General features: G+C 42.2%; 1 protein-coding gene and 1 pseudogene across 1 annotated transcript in view; one reads left to right on the top strand and one right to left on the bottom strand.

The window, feature by feature from the left end:
* Positions 1-11,905: 11,905 nt before the first annotated feature.
* Positions 11,906-20,705, top strand: part of LOC126355558 (uncharacterized) — an 88,987-nt gene continuing 80,187 nt past the window's right edge. The window contains exons 1-2 of the mRNA XM_050005918.1: positions 11,906-12,015; positions 15,177-15,387. Coding sequence (XP_049861875.1) covers positions 11,906-12,015; positions 15,177-15,387 — 321 coding nt within the window. The remainder of the gene's footprint in view (positions 12,016-15,176; positions 15,388-20,705) is intronic.
* Positions 16,444-16,561, bottom strand: LOC126356724 (5S ribosomal RNA; annotated as a pseudogene).

The following is a 20,705-nucleotide window of genomic DNA, read 5'->3' on the forward strand; positions in this document are numbered from 1 at the left end:
AGACAAAATCGATCTGTGTCATCATCTTTTCATATGTTCTCATATAAAAGTGAGGTTTGTTTGCTTGTTCCAAGGTTGTACTGACAAACACAGACCCGTTTTAATATCGTCGGCTGTTCAAAAAGAACTACCAGGCGCAAAGAACAGGCACTAAACTCATTGCGTATTTAATTTGTCAGAACAAGAGCACCACAAAATTGCTCAATGACCATCAATGCAAAGCACTACAAGAAAATGCATGTCATATGAATTCCAAGAAGCTTCTTTTTGATGGATTGAAAGATGGTGATATTATATTGTCCACACCAATAGCAAAAATTGTTAAATTCTGATGAATCAGTGGCCCATGCAATTGATAAAATGTTGTTTGACTGTGCCATTTTGATGTGGCCCCTCTAGTGGAATTCTATCCTGAGGATTTCAATGTGTACCAGGACTGCTGAGATGTGCCTGCAACAAACAGCAACCTAATTACCTAACTTTATTTCTGTATGTGATAAGTAAAACTTTATGATTTCCCTCATAGTACTGAGCTGAAATTTAATTTACTGTTTTGCTGTTTTATGGACAGAAAAGTTTGCTACTCTCATTGTGTACTGTGCACAGAAAATACATTGTGTACTGTGCACGGAAAATGGTATGTGATGTTTAATATGTGTCACTTTCTGCACAAACGGACCACAGGGAAACCTAAATAAATACGGGGCTATTCAATAAAGAATGATCTTCTTTTTTTTGACAATATACCTTAACTCATACTCATAATTTTGATGCTCCTTCTCAAAGTAGTCTCCCATCAATGGGATGCACTTGTCCCACCGTTTCCGCAAGTCTTCAAATACATGCTGGAAACCATTTTTTTTTTGGAGGTCCTTCAAAATCGTCTCCGGAGCATTCACCACTGCTTCTGATGACTGATAATGCCTCCCGTGAAGGCGTTTCTTCATGTTAGGAAACAGAAAAAATTGACATGGGGCGAAATCCGGACTATAGGGAGAGTGAGGGATGCATTTCACGTTGAGTTTGCAAGATGTTCAGCAACAACGTTGGCAATATGCGACCGCGCATTATCGTGGTACAGCATCCAGCCTTCTTCACGGAAATGTGGTCTTTTGCACCTGATATCGACTTGCAGTGTTTTCAGGACATCCCTGTCGTATTATCCACTTATTGATGTGTGTGCAGGTACATGCTGATAAAGCATTCCATGAATATCAAAGAATGAGATGACCATAACTTTCCCAGCAGAAACAACCACTTTTGCTTTTTGAAGATTAAAACACTGAGCTTTGTTGTTTGCTCTCATGATCAAAATGATGGAGCCAAGTTTCATCAGCGGAGATTACATTTGAGAGAAACTCCGGATCTTCCTCTAACATCAACTTTAACTGCATGCAGACTTGTATGTGAATGTCCTTTTGTTTGGGAATCAACAGTCTTGGAACCCATTGCGCACAAACGTGTGCACGCGTAATTTTTCTATAACCTACGTGTGGCCGCGCGGGATTGGCCGAGCGGTCTACGGCGCTGAACCTACGTGTGGGTGGCACCCAATGATATGTTAAGTATTTCAGAAAGTGATCTTAAGGTAATTCGTCGATCCTCTCTCATTGTGACAGCAGCAGTGTTGACGTTTTCTTCCATAAGAGTAGTAACTGAAGCACCGGGTCCACCTACCTTTGAAATTGATTGTCTCCCCTCTTTAAACATTTTAAACCACTTACGATCTGTGCTGTAGGGAAGAAAAGACTCTCCATAGGCCTCCTGTATCATTGTATAGGCCTCAGCTGGAGATTTATTGAGACGAAAGCAGAATTTCGAAGGATCATTTTGTTCCTCGCGTGTTACCTCCTCCATTGCAGCGGTAGGCGATACTGAACGTGTCTGACCTTGCCTGCCTCTCAGAGGCGTGAGCCAAGAGTCACAACAATGGTTCAAATGGCTCTGAGCACTATGGGACTCAACAGCTGTGGTCATCAGTCCCCTAGAACTTAGAACTACTTAAGCCTAACTAAGGACATCACACACATCCATGCCCGAGGCAGGATTCGAACCTGCGACCGTAGCAGTCGCACGGTTCCGGACTGCGCGCCTAGAACCGCGAGATCACCGCGGCCGGCTCACAACAATGGAACTACTAAGGCGTGTTTGTTGCACATTAAGCTAACACAATATCGTAAGACTAAATTTTAGCGCGAGAAACTATGACCATAAAAAATACGATCATTCTTTACTGAACAGCCCTCGTAATATGAATGTGTGGTATCTTTTCTTTCACATATGTTCAAAAGGACAGACACCATATATTCATGTATTTGGTTCGCTTCAATGGTCTATGAATACACAACCTTCAGTGTGGATGCACATTTACATTCTACCTCCGACGGAAATCAAAAGTTAGCGAGCTTGGAGTACATGGAGGGGAACTGCAGATAGGTGGCGCCAGGTGGGAATGTGAGTTAGATGGAGAACGTGACACACATTTGCTATAAAGACCCTGTCTAGGTCACGCAGTGGTTAACGCAACTGCCTAGTATTCTGGAGATCCTGGGTTCTGGTCACGGTCTGGCACATATTTTCACTCGTTGCGCTGATTCCGCACAAAGTGCCAGCGCAGCTGACATCACTAGTTTCTTTCCTTTCTTTTCCTTCCTCTCCCTTTCATCTTCAATGTACATAAAAAAATAAAACAATAAAGATTCTTACACATTGAAAACATCACGAAAAAATGGCATAGCAAATGAGAAACGCATTTGGAAATAGGAATAATTTCCAGAAACTAGCCTTGCAAAATGTAAACAAAAAGAAATTCATGATTAGAGCGAAAAAGCTATTTTTTGACCAGACCCACTCTTAGATTTATCGCCGGCTGGAATGGCCGAGCAGTTCTAGGCGCTTCAGTCTGGAACCGTGCGACCGCTACGATCGCAGGTTCGAATCCTGCCTCGGGCATGGATGTGCGTGATGTCCTTAGGTTAGTTAGATTTAAGTAGTTCTAAGTTCTATGTTACCTATGACCTCAGAAGTTAAGTCCTATAGTGTTCAGAGCCATTTTTAGACTTATAAAAAAAAGTGTCACAGCTGTCGTCTTCGGTTTTACCGAACTTTCTATACCTAGAAATATGTGAGTTCCGCCGCTTTTTAGAAGTGTTTCGAGCTTTTGAGACATTACTGCGAACGTCCCAGCAATCGTTAGGGTTTTATTAGTGTCATCTATACGGAACATTTATTTGCTTCTTACAATAATATTACGGGGTCCCACAGCTATCATCACATGCGCTGGATGGAGTGTTAACTAAACCAAGAATATCTTTGAGTGCGTCCCACACACGATCAACTATGAAGTTTGCATTCTCTAACGTGTAGTACATCACAATCCATTCGGGGCGTCCCTGAAGTTTTCTATTTTAAGGGCAAATCTAGAAATTCGTAGTTTAACCTATTACAGAATTGTCGAAGTCTCTGATTACTGTCTTTCATTCGACCCAGAACCCGAGAGAACCTTTAGTTCTGTGAACGAAGCTGCAGATTGCATTGAAATTTCTTGAACATAGCTAGTCTCGTGCATTTGCTGGGATAATTTAAGTTTGATCTCAAATCCCAGGCGACATATATAATTTGTTCCAACGCGCATCACAATCCATAGTTATTCGCATCCTGTTCCTTCAATGGCTACCAGAACAGCCTCTTCGACATGCAAGCTACCAACCTTTAACAGACTCATACATTGTTGCATTTGCATTCCCCTGATATTGGACACAACATGCTGCCCAACAGGTTAAGTTCGAAACGGCTGGATTTCATTTCCAGGCAGAACTTCAAACTTGACGATTGGGAGGGTAGTCCTCCCTTGCACAGGGTTCTTAGATCTGCCTCGGACACGCCACATTCATGTAGAAGGATTCTATGTCCTGTATTTCCTGGAGGTATAGGAGAAGACAGTACTTGAGGAACTTTTGATATCTCTGGTGCGTGTCTCTCGGTAGCCCTCCAAACGCACCCATTCGCGGCAGCTTTCGATCGTTTGGCGGCATTCATGGTGATTACGAAAATGAGCTAACATATTTCATGCCCGAGAATAGAATTCACACTGGAGCTGCACTGCGGATAGTACAATGTCTTTCCTTAACAGTAAAGAAAAAAGCCTTAAAACGCAAGGAAGTGATGTTGTGTTGTAACGAAAACTAAATCTGGGTTAATGTACTGATTTCTTGAAGAAACTTGGAACTTCCCGTTTAGAACTTTAGTTTTGTCGGTGTTGAGATCACAAACAACCGTGTGTAAGAAATTCGAAAACAGTGGAAACATACGACATGTTGGTGTTGTATTTCAGCATGTTCAGTGAGAAGCAGTGAAAGATTTAGGAACTGGAATTCACACATTTAACTTCTTATGTATGTAGTATGGATTCAACATGAAGTGACCGTAGACACTTAAGCTGAAAAATATCCGAAATTTAGTGAGATTGAAGCGACAATACAAATGAAATTCTGTAGCTACATTTTTTCACAAACTGACAGTTTTTTTTAAACAACTACCACAATTCGGCTTTAATGTATCCTATGTATGTTCAATGCATACATCTGTAGGCTGCTACCTTGCACTTGGCAAATAAAAAATACTCATACCTGTGATGTGTGAAGGACGATGACTCGAATTGTGAGGGTCGAATGGCACGTGTTCAACTGAAATTTTTGAGAGATAATAGTATTCATTTGTGCTATACTTTGAATGCGATAAATTGTTGTCTGCAGGTCTCGTGAGAAGTGCGATACTATTTTTGTTTTTACACTTTTAACATTTGTGTGAAAGAGTGAGGGAGAGAGAGAGAGAGAGAGAGAGAGAGGATGAGAGAGAGAGAGTAAATGTATGTGTGCGAAAAGACAGCGAATACAAATAATCAGTCCGTGCACGGAAATGTGTATACGTCGTAGTTAACTTACACAGTGGCATTAAACAATTGAAATTACCAGAATATACGCGTACAACACTACTGTCATGTCGTAGCACTTTCCTGTCGAGGACCCACAATACACAAAGTGTTTAACTTTTTTGACTGTACATAATTATCATTATTCCAATGATACAATCCATTCTTATTGAACCATGTAACTAAATTTAACAAAAATTCTGTAGCTTTATCATAGTCATCTTCACATTTGAATGCACTCCTGGAAATGGAAAAAAGAACACATTGACACCGGTGTGTCAGACCCACCATACTTGCTCCGGACACTGCGAGAGGGCTGTACAAGCAATGATCACACGCACGGCACAGCGGACACGCCAGGAACCGCGCTGTTGGCCGTCGAATGGCGCTAGCTGCGCAGCATTTGTGCACCGCCGCCGTCAGTGTCAGCCAGTTTGCCGTGGCATACGGAGCTCCATCGCAGTCTTTAACACTGGTAGCATGCCGCGACAGCGTGGACGTGAACCGTATGTGCAGTTGACGGACTTTGAGCGAGGGCGTATAGTGGGCATGCGGGAGGCCGGGTGGACGTACCGCCGAATTGCTCAACACGTGGGGCGTGAGGTCTCCACAGTACATCGATGTTGTCGCCAGTGGTCGGCGGAAGGTGCACGTGCCCGTCGACCTGGAACCGGACCGCAGCGACGCACGGATGCACGCCAAGACCGTAGGATCCTACGCAGTGCCGTAGGGGACCGCACCGCCACTTCCCAGCAAATTAGGGACACTGTTGCTCCTGGGGAATCGGCGAGGACCATTCGCAACCGTCTCCATGAAGCTGGGCTACGGTCCCGCACACCGTTAGGCCGTCTTCCGCTCACGCCCCAACATCGTGCAGCCCGCCTCCAGTGGTGTCGCGACAGGCGTGAATGGAGGGACGAATGGAGACGTGTCGTCTTCAGCGATGAGAGTCGCTTCTGCCTTGGTGCCAATGATGGTCGTATGCGTGTTTGGCGCCGTGCAGGTGAGCGCCACAATCAGGACTGCATACGACCGAGGCACACAGGGCCAACACCCGGCATCATGGTGTGGGGAGCGATCTCCTACACTGGCCGTACACCTCTGGTGATCGTCGAGGGGACACTGAATAGTGCACGGTACATCCAAACCGTCATCGAACCCATCGTTCTACCATTCCTAGACCGGCAAGGGAACTTGCTGTTTCAACAGGACAATGCACGTCCGCATGTATCCCGTGCCACCCAACGTGCTCTAGAAGGTGTAAGTCAACTACCCTGGCCAGCAAGATCTCCGGATCTGTCCCCCATTGAGCATGTTTGGGACTGAATGAAGCGTCGTCTCACACGGTCTGCACGTCCAGCACGAACGCTGGTCCAACTGAGGCGCCAGGTGGAAATGGCATGGCAAGCCGTTCCACAGGACTACATCCAGCATCTCTACGATCGTCTCCATGGGAGAATATACACTGTACTAGTGCCGACATTGTGCATGCTCTGTTGCCTGTGTCTATGTGCCTGTGGTTCTGTCAGTGTGATCATGTGATGTATCTGACCCCAGGAATGTGTCAATAAAGTTTCCCCTTCCTGGGACAATGAATTCACGGTGTTCTTATTTCAATTTCCTGGAGTGTAATAGAATTTTGTTTAACCAGGTTAAATAATCACCCAAAGTATAATAGTATTCCCATACAGTGTTAGAGGTAGCATGAAATATACTATCCTGTGAACCAGAACATAAAAGTGATTCAATTCCCCTGAGATCTAAATCGTTAATGGTTTTCTTGTATAACTCTAATCCCATATAGAAAAATCTTTTAAATTTAGGATCAATAAAATTCATGAAGTAACCATGATCAATTGGAAGAACGTTTGTCATGTTCTCAGGTGGTATACAATTGTACTGAATTAGTACGGAAAGAACCTGGCGCGCGATTGTTGTCGGGTTGCACCCTTTTCCTGTAATGATCTGTTTGCGTCTCGAATGAGACTGTTTACATGGTGCATTATTTGCGTGCCTCTGTTCGCTGTCACCATCAGATCGACTACTTTCCCCTTCCAGTATTGTTTGGTATGCTGAGAGGCAACTTTCCATTTCCAAGAGATGAATCAGTAACGGAACACCCTTGGAGGAAGGTACGCGCACCATCGTTCATCGTAGAGAGTACAATACTGCAACAGCATAGAAACCTGTGTTATCAAGGAACGAGGGAAGCTCACATCTTATGAGAATATTAACAATTGTGGGAATAATAGGTGCTACGGCGATATTTTATCGCCATAGATAGGCATTTCTATTTCTGCTTCATGCAGATGTAGACAGTCCTAGTATTTTTACCAATATGTTTAGTACCGAACTAATCGTATGGAACTGAGATTACACAATTAACACAGTTGGCTTTTGGGTACCAGGTCTGTTCACAGGTTCGGTTCCTTGCGAATCAGCTTCCCGGTTGAACTGAAAATCTCACATAAAACAGCAGACCTCTATTAAGAATGAACTGAATATCTCACATAAAGCAGCAGACTTCTATCAAGAATGAAAAAAATAATACTTTGAATATCATGATCTGAAAAGATAATTTAGGCACAGAAATAGGTGGTGTTTACACACAGACTATGGGGTAAGTAGTGAATCTACACGGCAGAGAAAATCAATAGCTTTATAACAAAACTTATTGATGAGTGGTCGGTGATGGCTCACATCGAAATAAAAGGGCTACCAGTGAGAGAAATGTCGACACATCAACACTGTTTCATGTAGGACAGGTGCACAAACGCTACATGAGAGACATTATGCTCTGTAAAAATCACACAACGTTACTGTGAATGAAGGTCTCCTTAGTTACAAGTAACTATAACACTCCATTTTACTACATAGTATGAAAAAGTCAACGAAAACCACTGCAGTCTGTGCAGAGGGTTCTCTCATAGGATTTGTCTTCAGCAACAACGCAGAACCATCCTCTGGGCATTTGCTTCCTATCTGACATCTACAAATGCCTGTGTCATTCGAGTAAAACAGTGCCTTTGACACTTGCGTACGGTGAATATCAAAGTCATAAAAGCGACGCTCTTGGATAATTGCCATTGTGACTTCCTAGAAGGTCCAATAGGACTTTAAACACGATTACCAAAAGAAATCTGGTAATTTCGAGAATATTTTTAAGTATGGAAATACCCGTTTCCGATATAATGACTCAGTTGTAATGTACAGAGATGAGACTAAATTGAGAAAGAGGTAGCATGTTCCTCATTGCGCCCTTAAGACTCGAATACCTATTGGTTGAGTGTATATTGTGCAGAACTGAAAACCATCGCCAGGATCCTGGATAGTTGAAGGATCATTGGGGGAAAGTAGGCAACATGTACACATTCTCTAACTGCTTTACAAGCAGTGCAGCAAATGTACACCGAAGAGAAAACACACAGAACACCAAAGCTACCCTCCAGTTCTTGCACATTAGAGGAAAGTAAGTGTCATTCGTCTGAGTACCAAAACATTATGTAAGCCTCAATGGCAGGATACAGTATTTTCACACTTTCAGTCAGCCAACTTCCCCTGGGAAGTGGTAATTTCTTTTGTTTCTTGAATTTGACATTCCATTCAACTGTAACTTGTGGGTACTACAGCCCAATCGACAAGGTATCTCAGTAACTTAAGTTCATTGGCAGGTTTGCAGGTTGTAACACCAATATCGATTGTAAGTAATCTATACTGTATAATTATGTGTATGTGACTATGTAGTGGTTGTTCTTTACTAATGAAGCTCATTGAGTTGTGAAAGAAAAGTTAAAGTTTGTAATATATATATATATATATATATATATATATATATATATATATATATATATACTGTAAAAACTTAGTAATATAAAAAGTAATGAAACTTTATAAAATATGTATGTTAAGAAAGAGAAATGTGTGTGTAAAAAACTGGTTCATGCTTAGAAATATTGTGTAGTATAAAAGGTGTAGGGAATTCCCTCCGCTACGGAAGTGGCCTGGGGCGGGTTAAAAGGTGATTTTGGCGGTCGATCTAGGCGGCTACACATTAGGCAGTCAGTGGCTAGCCGTTGTATGGTTAACATCGAGGGCGTCAAGTGAGGCATTTGAAAGCCAGTTTATATTGAAATTGCCTCGGATGTGGTTTCGCCTGTCGTATGGTGCTCTTGTTATTATGGAATGATTCTAAAACGAGGATAATACGTCGCCAAGAAGAATTTATAAAGAGCATTCAACATCAAGAGTGTGAGACCAGATAGCCGCCACGTGCTTGCCACCACTACTGTGCCACTGCTCCGCCAGCTTCAGGAACTCAGATATGTATCGTAGTATGGCCAGTATGCTAGTTAAATTACCTGCTTCACAGGTAGTGAGAAAGGAACACAGATTGAAATAATACAAAAGAAATTTGGCTTTGATTATTACTATGAACTATTTTCTGAAGTTGATTGAACTTAATATTTGAATTACTTGCTTTAAAGTTTCAAGTGGGATTAGAAATCAATATTGGCAAATTGCAATTTGTTTCTGAAATAGTCACAGAATTTGCCTGTAAAGACGGTTTCAGTTTATGGTCCCCACTATATTCTTTTCTATTATAAGAAATATAAACGGAATATTGCACTTGCTAAAGAAATCTAACACATTTACATAATAGTGAGAGTATAAAAAGTGTTTATGTAGTGTTATTTCACTTCATTTGTGGTGTTTGGATCTTAGTTAAACCAGGGCTCTTCTCATGACCAATTTTAGTCTCGTGAAGTCTTGAGTAATGTCTTAGTGCTGAATTGGTTAATGATTTGTTAGTAACTATTACTGCTATGAGTGAAATATCATTTAACTTCCTATGACTGATGATTGGTGGAAAAAGTAACTACTGCTACCCATTACTCAGTTCGTTCGGTATTCGTGTGTATTCATTGCGTTATTCAAGAGGAGTATTGATGAAATTCAATTTAGTAACTGTCATTCATTTTTCTTGAAATATATTTCTAATTATGATGCCTAATTACGATGGCGACCGTTTGTTATTTCATTTGTATGAATTTACTACTTTCATTATCTACAAAGCAAAACCTCTTTAGTTTTCTATTAACTGCCAATATACGAAATTACTGTTCGATACCCTCTACCCATTAGGGGAACTCACGGTCAAACATTTCAAAATTCCTCCCAGAGGGTAACCTTAGCTTGTTATATAGCGTTTACGTATCAGAACTTAAGGTTTAGTTACAAGGAAACTGCGGCTTGCGTTGTAAAGTACGTAGGAATCATACTCCGTTACCTTACTATACGCTTTCTAATTACCATAATTATTAGTTCTTTTCGTGTGTTCTACAGTACACATTAACCCACATTGCATGAGCTCGGTCCTAGAAAGGGCATTTCAAACATTCTAAGAGCTGCGTAAGTGCCTCGCAGTTTCACTGCTCGACGAACGACAATTTCAAGTTGCATTCATGTATCATATAAATCACGTTGAAAAATTCACTTACCATATGAGGACAGAGTACATTTTCATCACATCTTTTTGCGATCCACATATATTTTGTTTCACGTTTCACGTGTTTTTCTCTATTCAGAGGTATCATAGGCATCACCCAACAGGTGAGCCTCCCAGTATATTCACAGGTTCTGACTATATCAATGAGCATCGCACTTATGTCCAACAGCTGCTCCACATTTGTAACTGACATTTTCTCGAGATAGTCATATTTTCAGGCGCTTCAACAACAACAGTAATAACAATGATTTCATAATAACAAATTTGCTTATTGATCCTTTTATCATTTTGTACAGTGATATGAACAAGTTATTTCTAAAGAGACATACAATACACCAGGCGCTTCAACAACAACAGTAATAATAATAATGATGATTTTATAACAATAAATTTGCTTATTGATCCTTTGATCATTTGTACAGTGATATGAAGGAGTTATTTCTAAATAGATATGCAATACACAGAATGAATTCTGTCAAAGCAACAATTCGTACCTTAGACATCATTCTTCTCCGAAAAATTCAAAAATACCAGTGGTAATAAACGCAAAGTTCTTTATTCTTACTTATCTAAATCGTCTTTATCACATGTTCCCCTTCCTTTGCGTCCCAGGGGAATGTGGTTTAATGTCTGACACTAGATTTGTCGATTAGGAATTGGGCTGTAAGGTTTGACTCTGGGACGAATGAAGCCGTACTAAATATGCTCAGGTAAATTGAACGAATGAACGACAAGGATTCTTTTTTTATTTTTATTTTTTTATAGTTGACTCCGTTACTAAAATCGATTTAATTGGTGCAATTTATTTACTACTGACTGCTCCCAGAGAACCACTAAATTCGTTATAATAGTTGATTAGTAGACCGTTAATATTTCTACTGACATTACTTCATTTCAAGGGCGTTTAACAGAATTAGGAGATCCAACAAATTGTTCTAGAGTTTCCTCAAAATAAACGCTGGGTAAAATTTCAAAGGAATACTCCCCGTCTTTAATAATCAAAACCAAGTTTTAATCCACTAATTGGACTCTGTTACTGTTTACAGTTTTCTGCTTAGATGAAATATCTTTGGGCTACCATCTTTCCTCCTTTGCAAGGCATCTTTCCCCTTATAAAAAGAAGATGGCAACCGCAGACCAGACAAATTTCACCATTGCATTTTCCATGCAAGTAACCAGTCAACACTGGGCAGTTTCCTTGGGGTCCCTGTAATAGTAAAATTTCGAGAAAATTACATATTTCTGGAAGCTTACAATCAATTGATTAGTCAAGCACCAACCTCGCATGGAATGGAGGTAAACGATAGTGGTGTATGATCTAACCATCATATGCCATAAGTTTACTTACATAGTTTATGTATAGCTTCACATGCAGATGATGGACAAGCATTTAACCACAGTTTCAAAACTGTTTACAGCCGAAAGAAGTCCGAAAGCAGACTGAAGCACTTTCAAGAGCCACATCTCCTATGTCACCTCCGCTAAGGAGCGGGTCCCAGACCTCTCGGGAGACCGTGAACGAAGCTGCGGTCAAAGGACTGTTTCCATCAGTGAGTGCTCCAGCGGACCGCGGAGACAGGTGTGTCATCGTCATCTTTCCTTATTAGCAGTCTGTACAAAATGAGAGTTGTAATGCACGCTATGAAACGAAGTCGTGGGTAATACTTAGTTTCACAGGAAACCTACAGTTAGACTGGTCAGTTACGACCAACCCCACTCCCAGCCTCTGTGCCGACGCTGGTGATCCACCATTCGCCATCAGCTGGATAATGCTCACGGTATCAGACACATATAAAACGTGTTCATATCCCCTTTCACCTGTATACCATTACGTGGCTGATCCATCTTTCGAACGACTCTTTAACAACCTTCGCAGGCAACGAGATATTTTGGAACTCGTGCAAAATGATTTCTTAGAAATGAGTGTGACAGATAGTGATATTTTACATCAAATTAGAATAACAGTCTGCTCTGGTTGAGAAAGACGTCATGAATTATTTCAGAATTACCTTTGTTAATTTTCAGTTAGGTTTTTGTAATACCTTAGGTAGGCACAACGTTATTATTGTAGTATATACTGATGTCTCGAAACAAGGGGACGCCCTTGGCTACTCAGTAATCTTCCCTAGCGTGGACTTCAGATTTCACCTTCCCAGCAGTTCCGTAGTATTTAGTGTGAAGCTCAGGCAGATTCTAAAAGCACTGTAGAGGATAAGGCGTCACTCATGGAAGATATTTTTAGCTTCTCTGCTTTCTCCACTGCCCTACAACCGCTATAACGAACGTACCAAGGAGAGAAAGTAATGCAAAACATAAACGGCTCTCTTCCTATGCTGTATCGAGAGGAAAACAGTGTATCATTCTGCAGGGTACCACGGTAAGTAGGAATTCAGGGAGTCCATCAGGAAGCGTTAACAAGCAAGGGATCCTTTAGGGATCACATAATGACACAATTTTCCACTCTGCGGTCTATTATCTCGATGATGACTCAAAAAGCCCCGCAAACTTGGTAGGAGAAATGACAGTAAAGTACTAATTTTCACGTGTGGCATACCTCATACCATTCACTCCGAAGGGATTAAATCACAGGTCTACCTCCTAACTGGGCACCACACATAAACGCACGGCTTCATAATCCTGAGAGAGAACCCCCCCCTCCCCCTCCCACCCCCAATCTTCAGCTAAACGAAGCATGCAGCAGGAACAGGTGAATCCACTGAGAAAGAAGAAGACCTAACCAAAATAAGGCAAGGTGATGCTGGGTGTTTTTTGTGGAAATTGCCATGATGTGGACCTAACGGATTATGAACGATGGGGTAAATGTCAGACGTGAATACTACTGATATAGTCTCACAATCTCCTAACAAGGTTGCGGGATGCTGTAAGGACGAAGCGTAGTCAGACTCTGCCCAAGGACTGCCTTGTTTTTCTTACTGATAACGGCTCAGCTCATTCTGCACAGGACACAATGCTCCTTTGGGCTATCACATTTTGTCTCCACTCCGGATGCACCTCACGTGCACCTTCCTCAGGTGAAGAAACCATTGTGTGGCAAGCAGTTCCAGAATGAAGAGCTGATCTTTGGGTGGTGGTCTCTGTCAAGTCATTCGTTGCTGGAAAAAATGTTTCTGGTACTTACAAGGTGAGGTTCTTAGCAATGTTATAGACTTTTTGAAACCATCTATTCGGTGATGTAGGTTAAGATCTCAGCCTTTCATCCTGATGGGTCCTCGTTTGCGTCTAATCGACGAAATAAACAGCGGAATTTCACATGATGTTCTGCAGCTTCAAAAGGCCACTGTTATAAGTGACTGTGCAGTGTAGTACTTAAGGTCCTGGCGTGTGAAAGGTTGTGGATTCGAATCTTCGCATGTGGTTTGAAATTTTTTAGCGAATGTACTTTGATCTTTGTTTTTATTCAGTTAAGTGGTTTAAATGTAAGAATTTTTTAAAAATTTTATATCTTTATCGAAAGTACTTTGATCTTTGTTTTTATTCAGTTAACTGGTTTAAATGTAAGATTTTTATTTCTGTTCCTTTGTCACATTATTTTAATAACTATATTAACTTTTTTATTCGCTGTATTTTTTCCTCCTGACATTGTTTCTCCCCTTGGAATCTTTGTGATGTAAATTTAATTATTTTAAGTTGTGTGTCATAATATGTAAACATTTCAAAATGCCAATCTATTGGTTAAAATATAATATACGAAATAATCTATTTGTATTGACTATACATTGGTGTCAAAAAAGTGTTTTTATTACAAGATGTACATATTTTGGGACGGTAAACGTCATACAAACATTTAAAACAAGTTCTTATTGCACCATGGACAAAAAAAAACGCAGATGAAGATTTAAACAAAAGAAGGGCTTCTACGTAAAATGAAATTCATGCAAAATGAAGGCTAGAAGACGAAAATGTAGGACGATAAAACGGAAGAAATGAAATGGAAGTTAACACATAAGAATAATTACAATCACTTAAACAAAGATTCCAGGAGGAAAAAAAGGATAAGAAGAAAAATTTGAGCAATGAAAAAGTTAATACGATTATTAAAATGATTTGACAAAGGAATAGAAATCAAAAAACAGATTTAATTCTATTAATTGAATAACAGTAACGATCAAAATCATTTCGGTGAAGACTTAGAAGTAATAAACTACAAAGCACCTCGTGAAATTTAAAACCAGAACCTTTCACATGTGAGGGCTGTACCTTAAATATTACACAAGGCAGCTAATATGTATAATAGCATTCCTTTTTTAAAGCTGCTGTGCATCTTGAGAAATACCAAATTTTTTTCGTCTACTACTCGCAAATGAGGGCCCACCAGGATGAATGGTTGCAGCGTGTGATACCTAGGACCTTTACCTGCCTCACCGTACAGACGTTTCCAAAAATTGATCCCACCGTCGGGGACTCATTCTTGTTAGAGAAGTTCTAACACCGTCTCGACATTTCATGATCGTAGCTTACTCTTTAGCTACAAAAAACAAAATGAAAAGCTCTTTATCTGCGGATTCCTCCAGCGGCTTGCTACGGTACTGGGGGAGGGGGTGAGGGGAAGAGGGGCCAGTGATTTTAATATATACCAGGAGAATAGTCAATTTCCCTCCAACGAAGAAAAAATAAATCACGCTATTTGATTTTTTCGCTGTGACGATTAAAACTTTAAATACCCGTCGCATGTACGAGTATTTAATGTGCTTGAGTGCTGAAGGATGTGTTGCTTTGCAGTGACCCTGGTAGTGTGGCGGTGGACGTGTCGGAGGCGCAGACGTCGGCTTCGTGGCTGCAGGCGCAGCAGCAGCTGGCGCAGGAGCGGCGCAGCTACGAGAAGCGAGTCATCGCGCTGGAGCGCCGGCTGCGCCAAGTGCTCAGCGAGCTGCAGGTGACGCGCTGCCAGCTGGCCGAGGCGCTCACCACGCAGGACTACCGCGGCAGACAGGTCCTACATCTCCAGCCAGTCCTGTGGAACCACCCTTCTAAAGTAAAACCACGTGGTTAAAGAGAAATCGATGAGATGGGAGAGGGGGATAGCCTGTGAAGTTTTGTTACCAGCATGTCGGACATATTGAAAGCCGCCATCTTGCATGCAACTCGTAATTTTTCAAATATAAATTGGGCTATGAAGCACAGGCCATCACGGTTTCGAGAAGAAGCAGAAAATTATACTCCTGTACCTCCGATGTTGACCTGTTGTACAATTTTGGAACATGTCTTATGCTCGTAATTCTGACAATTTTGGAGACCGAAAATCTCCCCTGTAGGAATCAACATGGGTTTCGAAAGTGACGATCGTCTGATACTCAGCTTGCCCTGTTAGTCGGCCGTGTAGATGCTGTGTTTCTTGACGGAGAAAGGCCTTCGGTACAGCTCCACAATGCGGCCTGAATGAAAAAAGTACAAGCTTACGGAATCTCTGTGTCTGGACTGAAAAGTTTCTAGTAAACTGAACATAGCATGTCATTCTCAACTGAGAGAAGTCTTCAGACGTAAAAGTATCTTTGGGCATACCTCACGGGACTGCTAGAGGACCATCACTTTTCACAATATATGTAAATGGTTTAGTATGTAGCCTCGGAAGTAGAACTCTTCCCGAACGGGCCGTGAAGATCCAACGGTACCGACCGGCCGCCGTGTCATCCTCATGATGATGATGATGATGATGATGATGATGATGATGACAATGACGACAATGTTTGGTTTGTGAGGCGCTCAACTGCGCGGTCATCTGCACCTGTACACATCCCCAATCTGTACACAGTCCTATCGAGCCACCTTAATGAATGATGATGGAATGATGAGGACTACACAAAAACCCAGTCCCCGGGCACAGAAAATCTCCAACCCTGCCGGGAATCGAACGGACCCCGTGATCCAGAAGTGGCCACCCTCAGCCCATAGGCGTCACTAGATGCGGATATGGAGGAGCATGTGGTCACCATACCGCTCTCCCGGCTGTATTTCAATTTTGCTTCACAGAGGCTGAGTGTACCCCGCCTGCCAACAGCGCTTGGCAAACCGGATGGTCACCCATCCCAATGCTAGCCAAGCCCGACAGCGCTTAATTTCGGTGATCTGACGGGAACCGGTGTTACCATTGCGGCAAGGCCGTTGATAGCCTCGAAAATTCCAAGAGGCATTTCGCGGATGATTTTGTTGTATACAGGCAAGTCGCAATGCTGTAAAATTGTAGTGAAATGCAGGAACATCTGCAGAGAAGCGCTGCTTAGTGCAAGGAATGGCAGTTGACCCTCAACGTAAAAAATGTAAAGTTGTACGTACGCATAGACACTAAGCCGCATTTTTGTATGATTACACGATAGCGTCATAAAATATCTAGAAGCATGCGTGCGGAGCTGTTTGAAGTGAAATGACCACATAAAAGTAACCGCAGGTAAGGCAGATGCCTGACAGATTCATTGAGGCAATCCTCAGGAAAAGTATCCCGTCAGGAAGGTAGGTGCCTATTCGACCAATGTTTGAATATTGCTGGGAAGTCTGAAATTTGTACAAGATAGGTTAGATGGAGCAAGTAGAGAAGATCCAGAGAAGCGCAGCACCTTTTGCTACAGGTTCATTTAATAATCACGAAAGAGCCGCGCCAAATGTTCTACCAACTCCAGTAGCTAACGCTGCAAGACCGGCGTTCTGTACCACGGCGTGATTTACTGTTAAAGGCCGAGACTGTATGTTCCTAGACAGCGAACCAATATTTGGCTTTCTCCTACGTGCATCTCGCGAAAAGGCCATGGAAATGAAAATAGAGACATTCAAGCCCATATGAAGACTTACCGCCAACTGTTCTTCCCGCGAACTACTTGCGATTGGAACAGGAAAAGGTACACAAAGTAGCCTCCACCACACGCTGTGCGGTGGCTTGCGGAATGCAGATATTCGTGTAAATAGATATGAAACAGACAGAGAATAACACGAAAAAAACAGTGGTGCCTTTCATTTGAGCATAACGTTATTCATTCTCGAGTTACGAGTGGTGTTACTCCCTTACAGATGAGCCGAACGCATTGAGTACGGCCTGATTTCAGTAGAGAGAAACACCTGTATACTGGAGGGGGTTTCAACCAACGCACCCACACGCTTCATCGATTACACATAGCGGCCCACACAGGGCATTCCATCTATCACCTACGACACACCGAGAAATTAAATGTAGTACTTACTTTTAGGACCAAGGTGAGAAGACAAGAAAAATTGTAAAATATAAAAAACATTCTATGGATTATTTAATCAGAGCTTTTCAAAATAAAATCCATTACCGTAGGCACCTGGCCGACAGACTGTTTCAAAACAACAAACCCTCTGGCTCCTATCAACATCAAGACAGACGGACGAAAGAGTCGGAGTCGGCCTCACGGTAAAACTCAGCCTCAATGAGCTGTATTAAGTGTGAAATGATTTCCCATTTACTGTGTTGAATTAACTACATAAATTCGTAAGATAACAATAAAATGTGTACTGATGAGGCAACATCATCCATTTACTGGCACCGTTCGGAAAGAATCCAGAGCGCAGTATTTGCCGCATATATCAATTATGAGGATTTTGGTCACACAAAAACGGCACTCTTACAAAATGCAAATACCGCAGCGAGGATGATCCAGATCGTCGGGTTCACTTCGTAGAATGAGTGACACGCAACAGCGTACATTAACAGCTGCCCGTTATCTGCAGTGGTTAGACGAAGATGTGTTGCTGTCGTTGCTATCTGATGACGGAACGTTTACAACTGCACTTCAGCACAATTGCGCCCCACGTCATTGCAGTTTAATTCTACTGGCATAAATGGATATCCACTTCCTCCAAAGAGTAGGTCGTAGAGGTCCGTAGGAGTGACCACCAGGTTCCATGCATTTAACTTCATTGGATGTATATGTCGGGACATGTGAAGGCATGTGTATTTGGCGAAGGTCAGAAACCTTACACACCTCGGCAGTCCGTTGTGGCCGAGCGGTTCTATGCGCTTCCGTCTGGAACCGCGCGACCGCTACGGTCGCAGGTTCGAATCCTGCCTCGGGCATGAATCTGTGTGATATCCTTAGGTTAGTCAGATTTAAGTAGTTCTAAGTTCTAGGGGACCGATGACCTCAGATGCTAAGTTCCATAGTGCTCAGAGCCATTTGATTTTTGAACCTTACCCACCTCATGGAGAGGATTGTTGATACATGCCTCGCATTTCGTATATCTCTTGGTTAAAGTCCATGAGGAATGGGATAATCGTATAACAATAGTCTTACAACATAATGGAGAACATCACAATAGCTGCCTGAGGCGCTCTGTGTTATTGCCAGCAGTTGTCTTGTTCTGTACAAAAAGCGACTTAACTCGATAATGAATCAAGCTATGCTCAAATGGAATGCACCACTGCTTTTCGTGTACTTCTCTATCCGTTTGATATGTCACATGACTTCCTCTCCATTTCAAAATTACGTGTTGCATCCAAGATCGTGACTTCCAAAATGGGCACCGCAGTTGTAATATAAATTCACAGATTTTCTCACTTACCCATCTAATACAGTTCTACTTTATAATTATGTTCATTCACCAGTTTTTGTTTTAGAAGTGTGGTTTCATATCTATAGACCACCCTGGGTATCTATACTTCACAAACTAGATTACTGTGTGTGGAGGAGATTATTTCGTGTAACACTACAAGTTTACTTTCGTCCCATATTCGGAGCTTCCGTAACATGTCACGAAATGTCACTCGCCTCGTTGCCAGAATCCACACGAGCCGGACGCGCGATGAATATTACACGACGCTTCTGGAAAGTTAACTCACGAGCGGGATTAATTTCAAAGTGACAGCGCCGAGTGCGATAAAATTACCAATTTTTGGGCTACTATTGCTGGAATCCTTATCACTCTGATGAATGCTGCCTGCAGTTATCAGCGAAACGTTGGCAGATTTACAACATATGAAGCTGTCTCGCTTTGATATACGAGACGGGATTGAATTTGTCAGTGCCCCAGTATCAGTGACAATGCGTTGGAGCTGTCTTCAAATCAAATGGCTCTAAGCACTATGGGACTTAACATCTGAGGTCACCAGTCCCCTAGACTTAGAACTACTTAAACCTAACTAACCTAAGGACATGACACACACCCATGCGCCGCGTGGGATTAGCCGAGCGGACTAAGGCGCTGCACTCATGCACTGTGCGGCTGGTCCCGGCGTAGGTTCGAGTCCTCCCTCGGGCATGGGTGTGTGTGTTTGTCCTTAGGAAAATTTATGTTAAGTAGTGTGTCAGCTTAGAGACTGGGGACCTTAGCAGTTAAGTCCTATAAGATTTCACACACATTTGAACGTTTGAACACGTCAATGCCCGAAGCAGGATTCGAACCTGCGACCGTAGCGTTCGCGGTGTTCCGGACTGAAGCTAGCCAGCCGTTGTGGCCGAGCGGTTCTAGGCGCTTAGTTAGGTTTAAGTAGTTCTGAGTTCTAGGGGACAGATGACCTCAGATGTTAAGTCCCATAGTGCTCAGAGCCATTTGGACTGAAGCACCTAGAACCACTCGGCCACAGCGGCCGGCTTGTGCAAAACTCTGGGGACTGTGTTCAAAACTGTGTTAGCAAAAATAATGAAGTTACTTTGCAATGCTTAAAGAACCTCAAACCTTGCAGTGGATTTTTCTTCAACATTAATTATTAATCACTGCCACGACTAACACTAGAGCATGAGACTATCATTATTAACCAGTTCCTCCTCTAAATCCTCGCACAAACGAAAAAATGGCGGACATCGAAATAAGTGTCCAAGGAATAGAAAAGAAACTGAAATCACTCAACAGAGAAAATTCCACTGGACCTGACGTGATACCAATTCGATTCTACACAGAGTACGCGAAAGAACTTGCCCCCCTTCTAACAGCCATGTATCGCAAGTCTCTAGAGGAACGGAAGGTTCCAAATGATTGGAAAAGAGCACAGATAGTCTCAGTCTTCAAAAATGTTCGGCGAGAGGATGCGCAAAACTATAGACCTATATCTCTGACGTCAATCTGTTGTAGAATTTTAGAACATGTTTTTTGCTCGCGTATCATGTCATTTCTGGAAACCCAGAATCTACTCTGTAGGAATCAACTTGGATTCCGGAAACAGTGATCGTGTGAGACCTAACTCGCTTTATTTGTTCATAAGACCCAGAAAATATTAGATACAGGCTCCCAGGTAGATGCCATTTTCCTTGACTTACGGAAGGCGTTCGACACAGTTTCGCACTGTCGCCTGATAAACAAAGTAAG

Source organism: Schistocerca gregaria, chromosome 3, assembly GCF_023897955.1.
Source record: "Schistocerca gregaria isolate iqSchGreg1 chromosome 3, iqSchGreg1.2, whole genome shotgun sequence".
In the NCBI taxonomy this organism is placed as follows: Eukaryota; Metazoa; Arthropoda; class Insecta; order Orthoptera; family Acrididae; genus Schistocerca; species Schistocerca gregaria.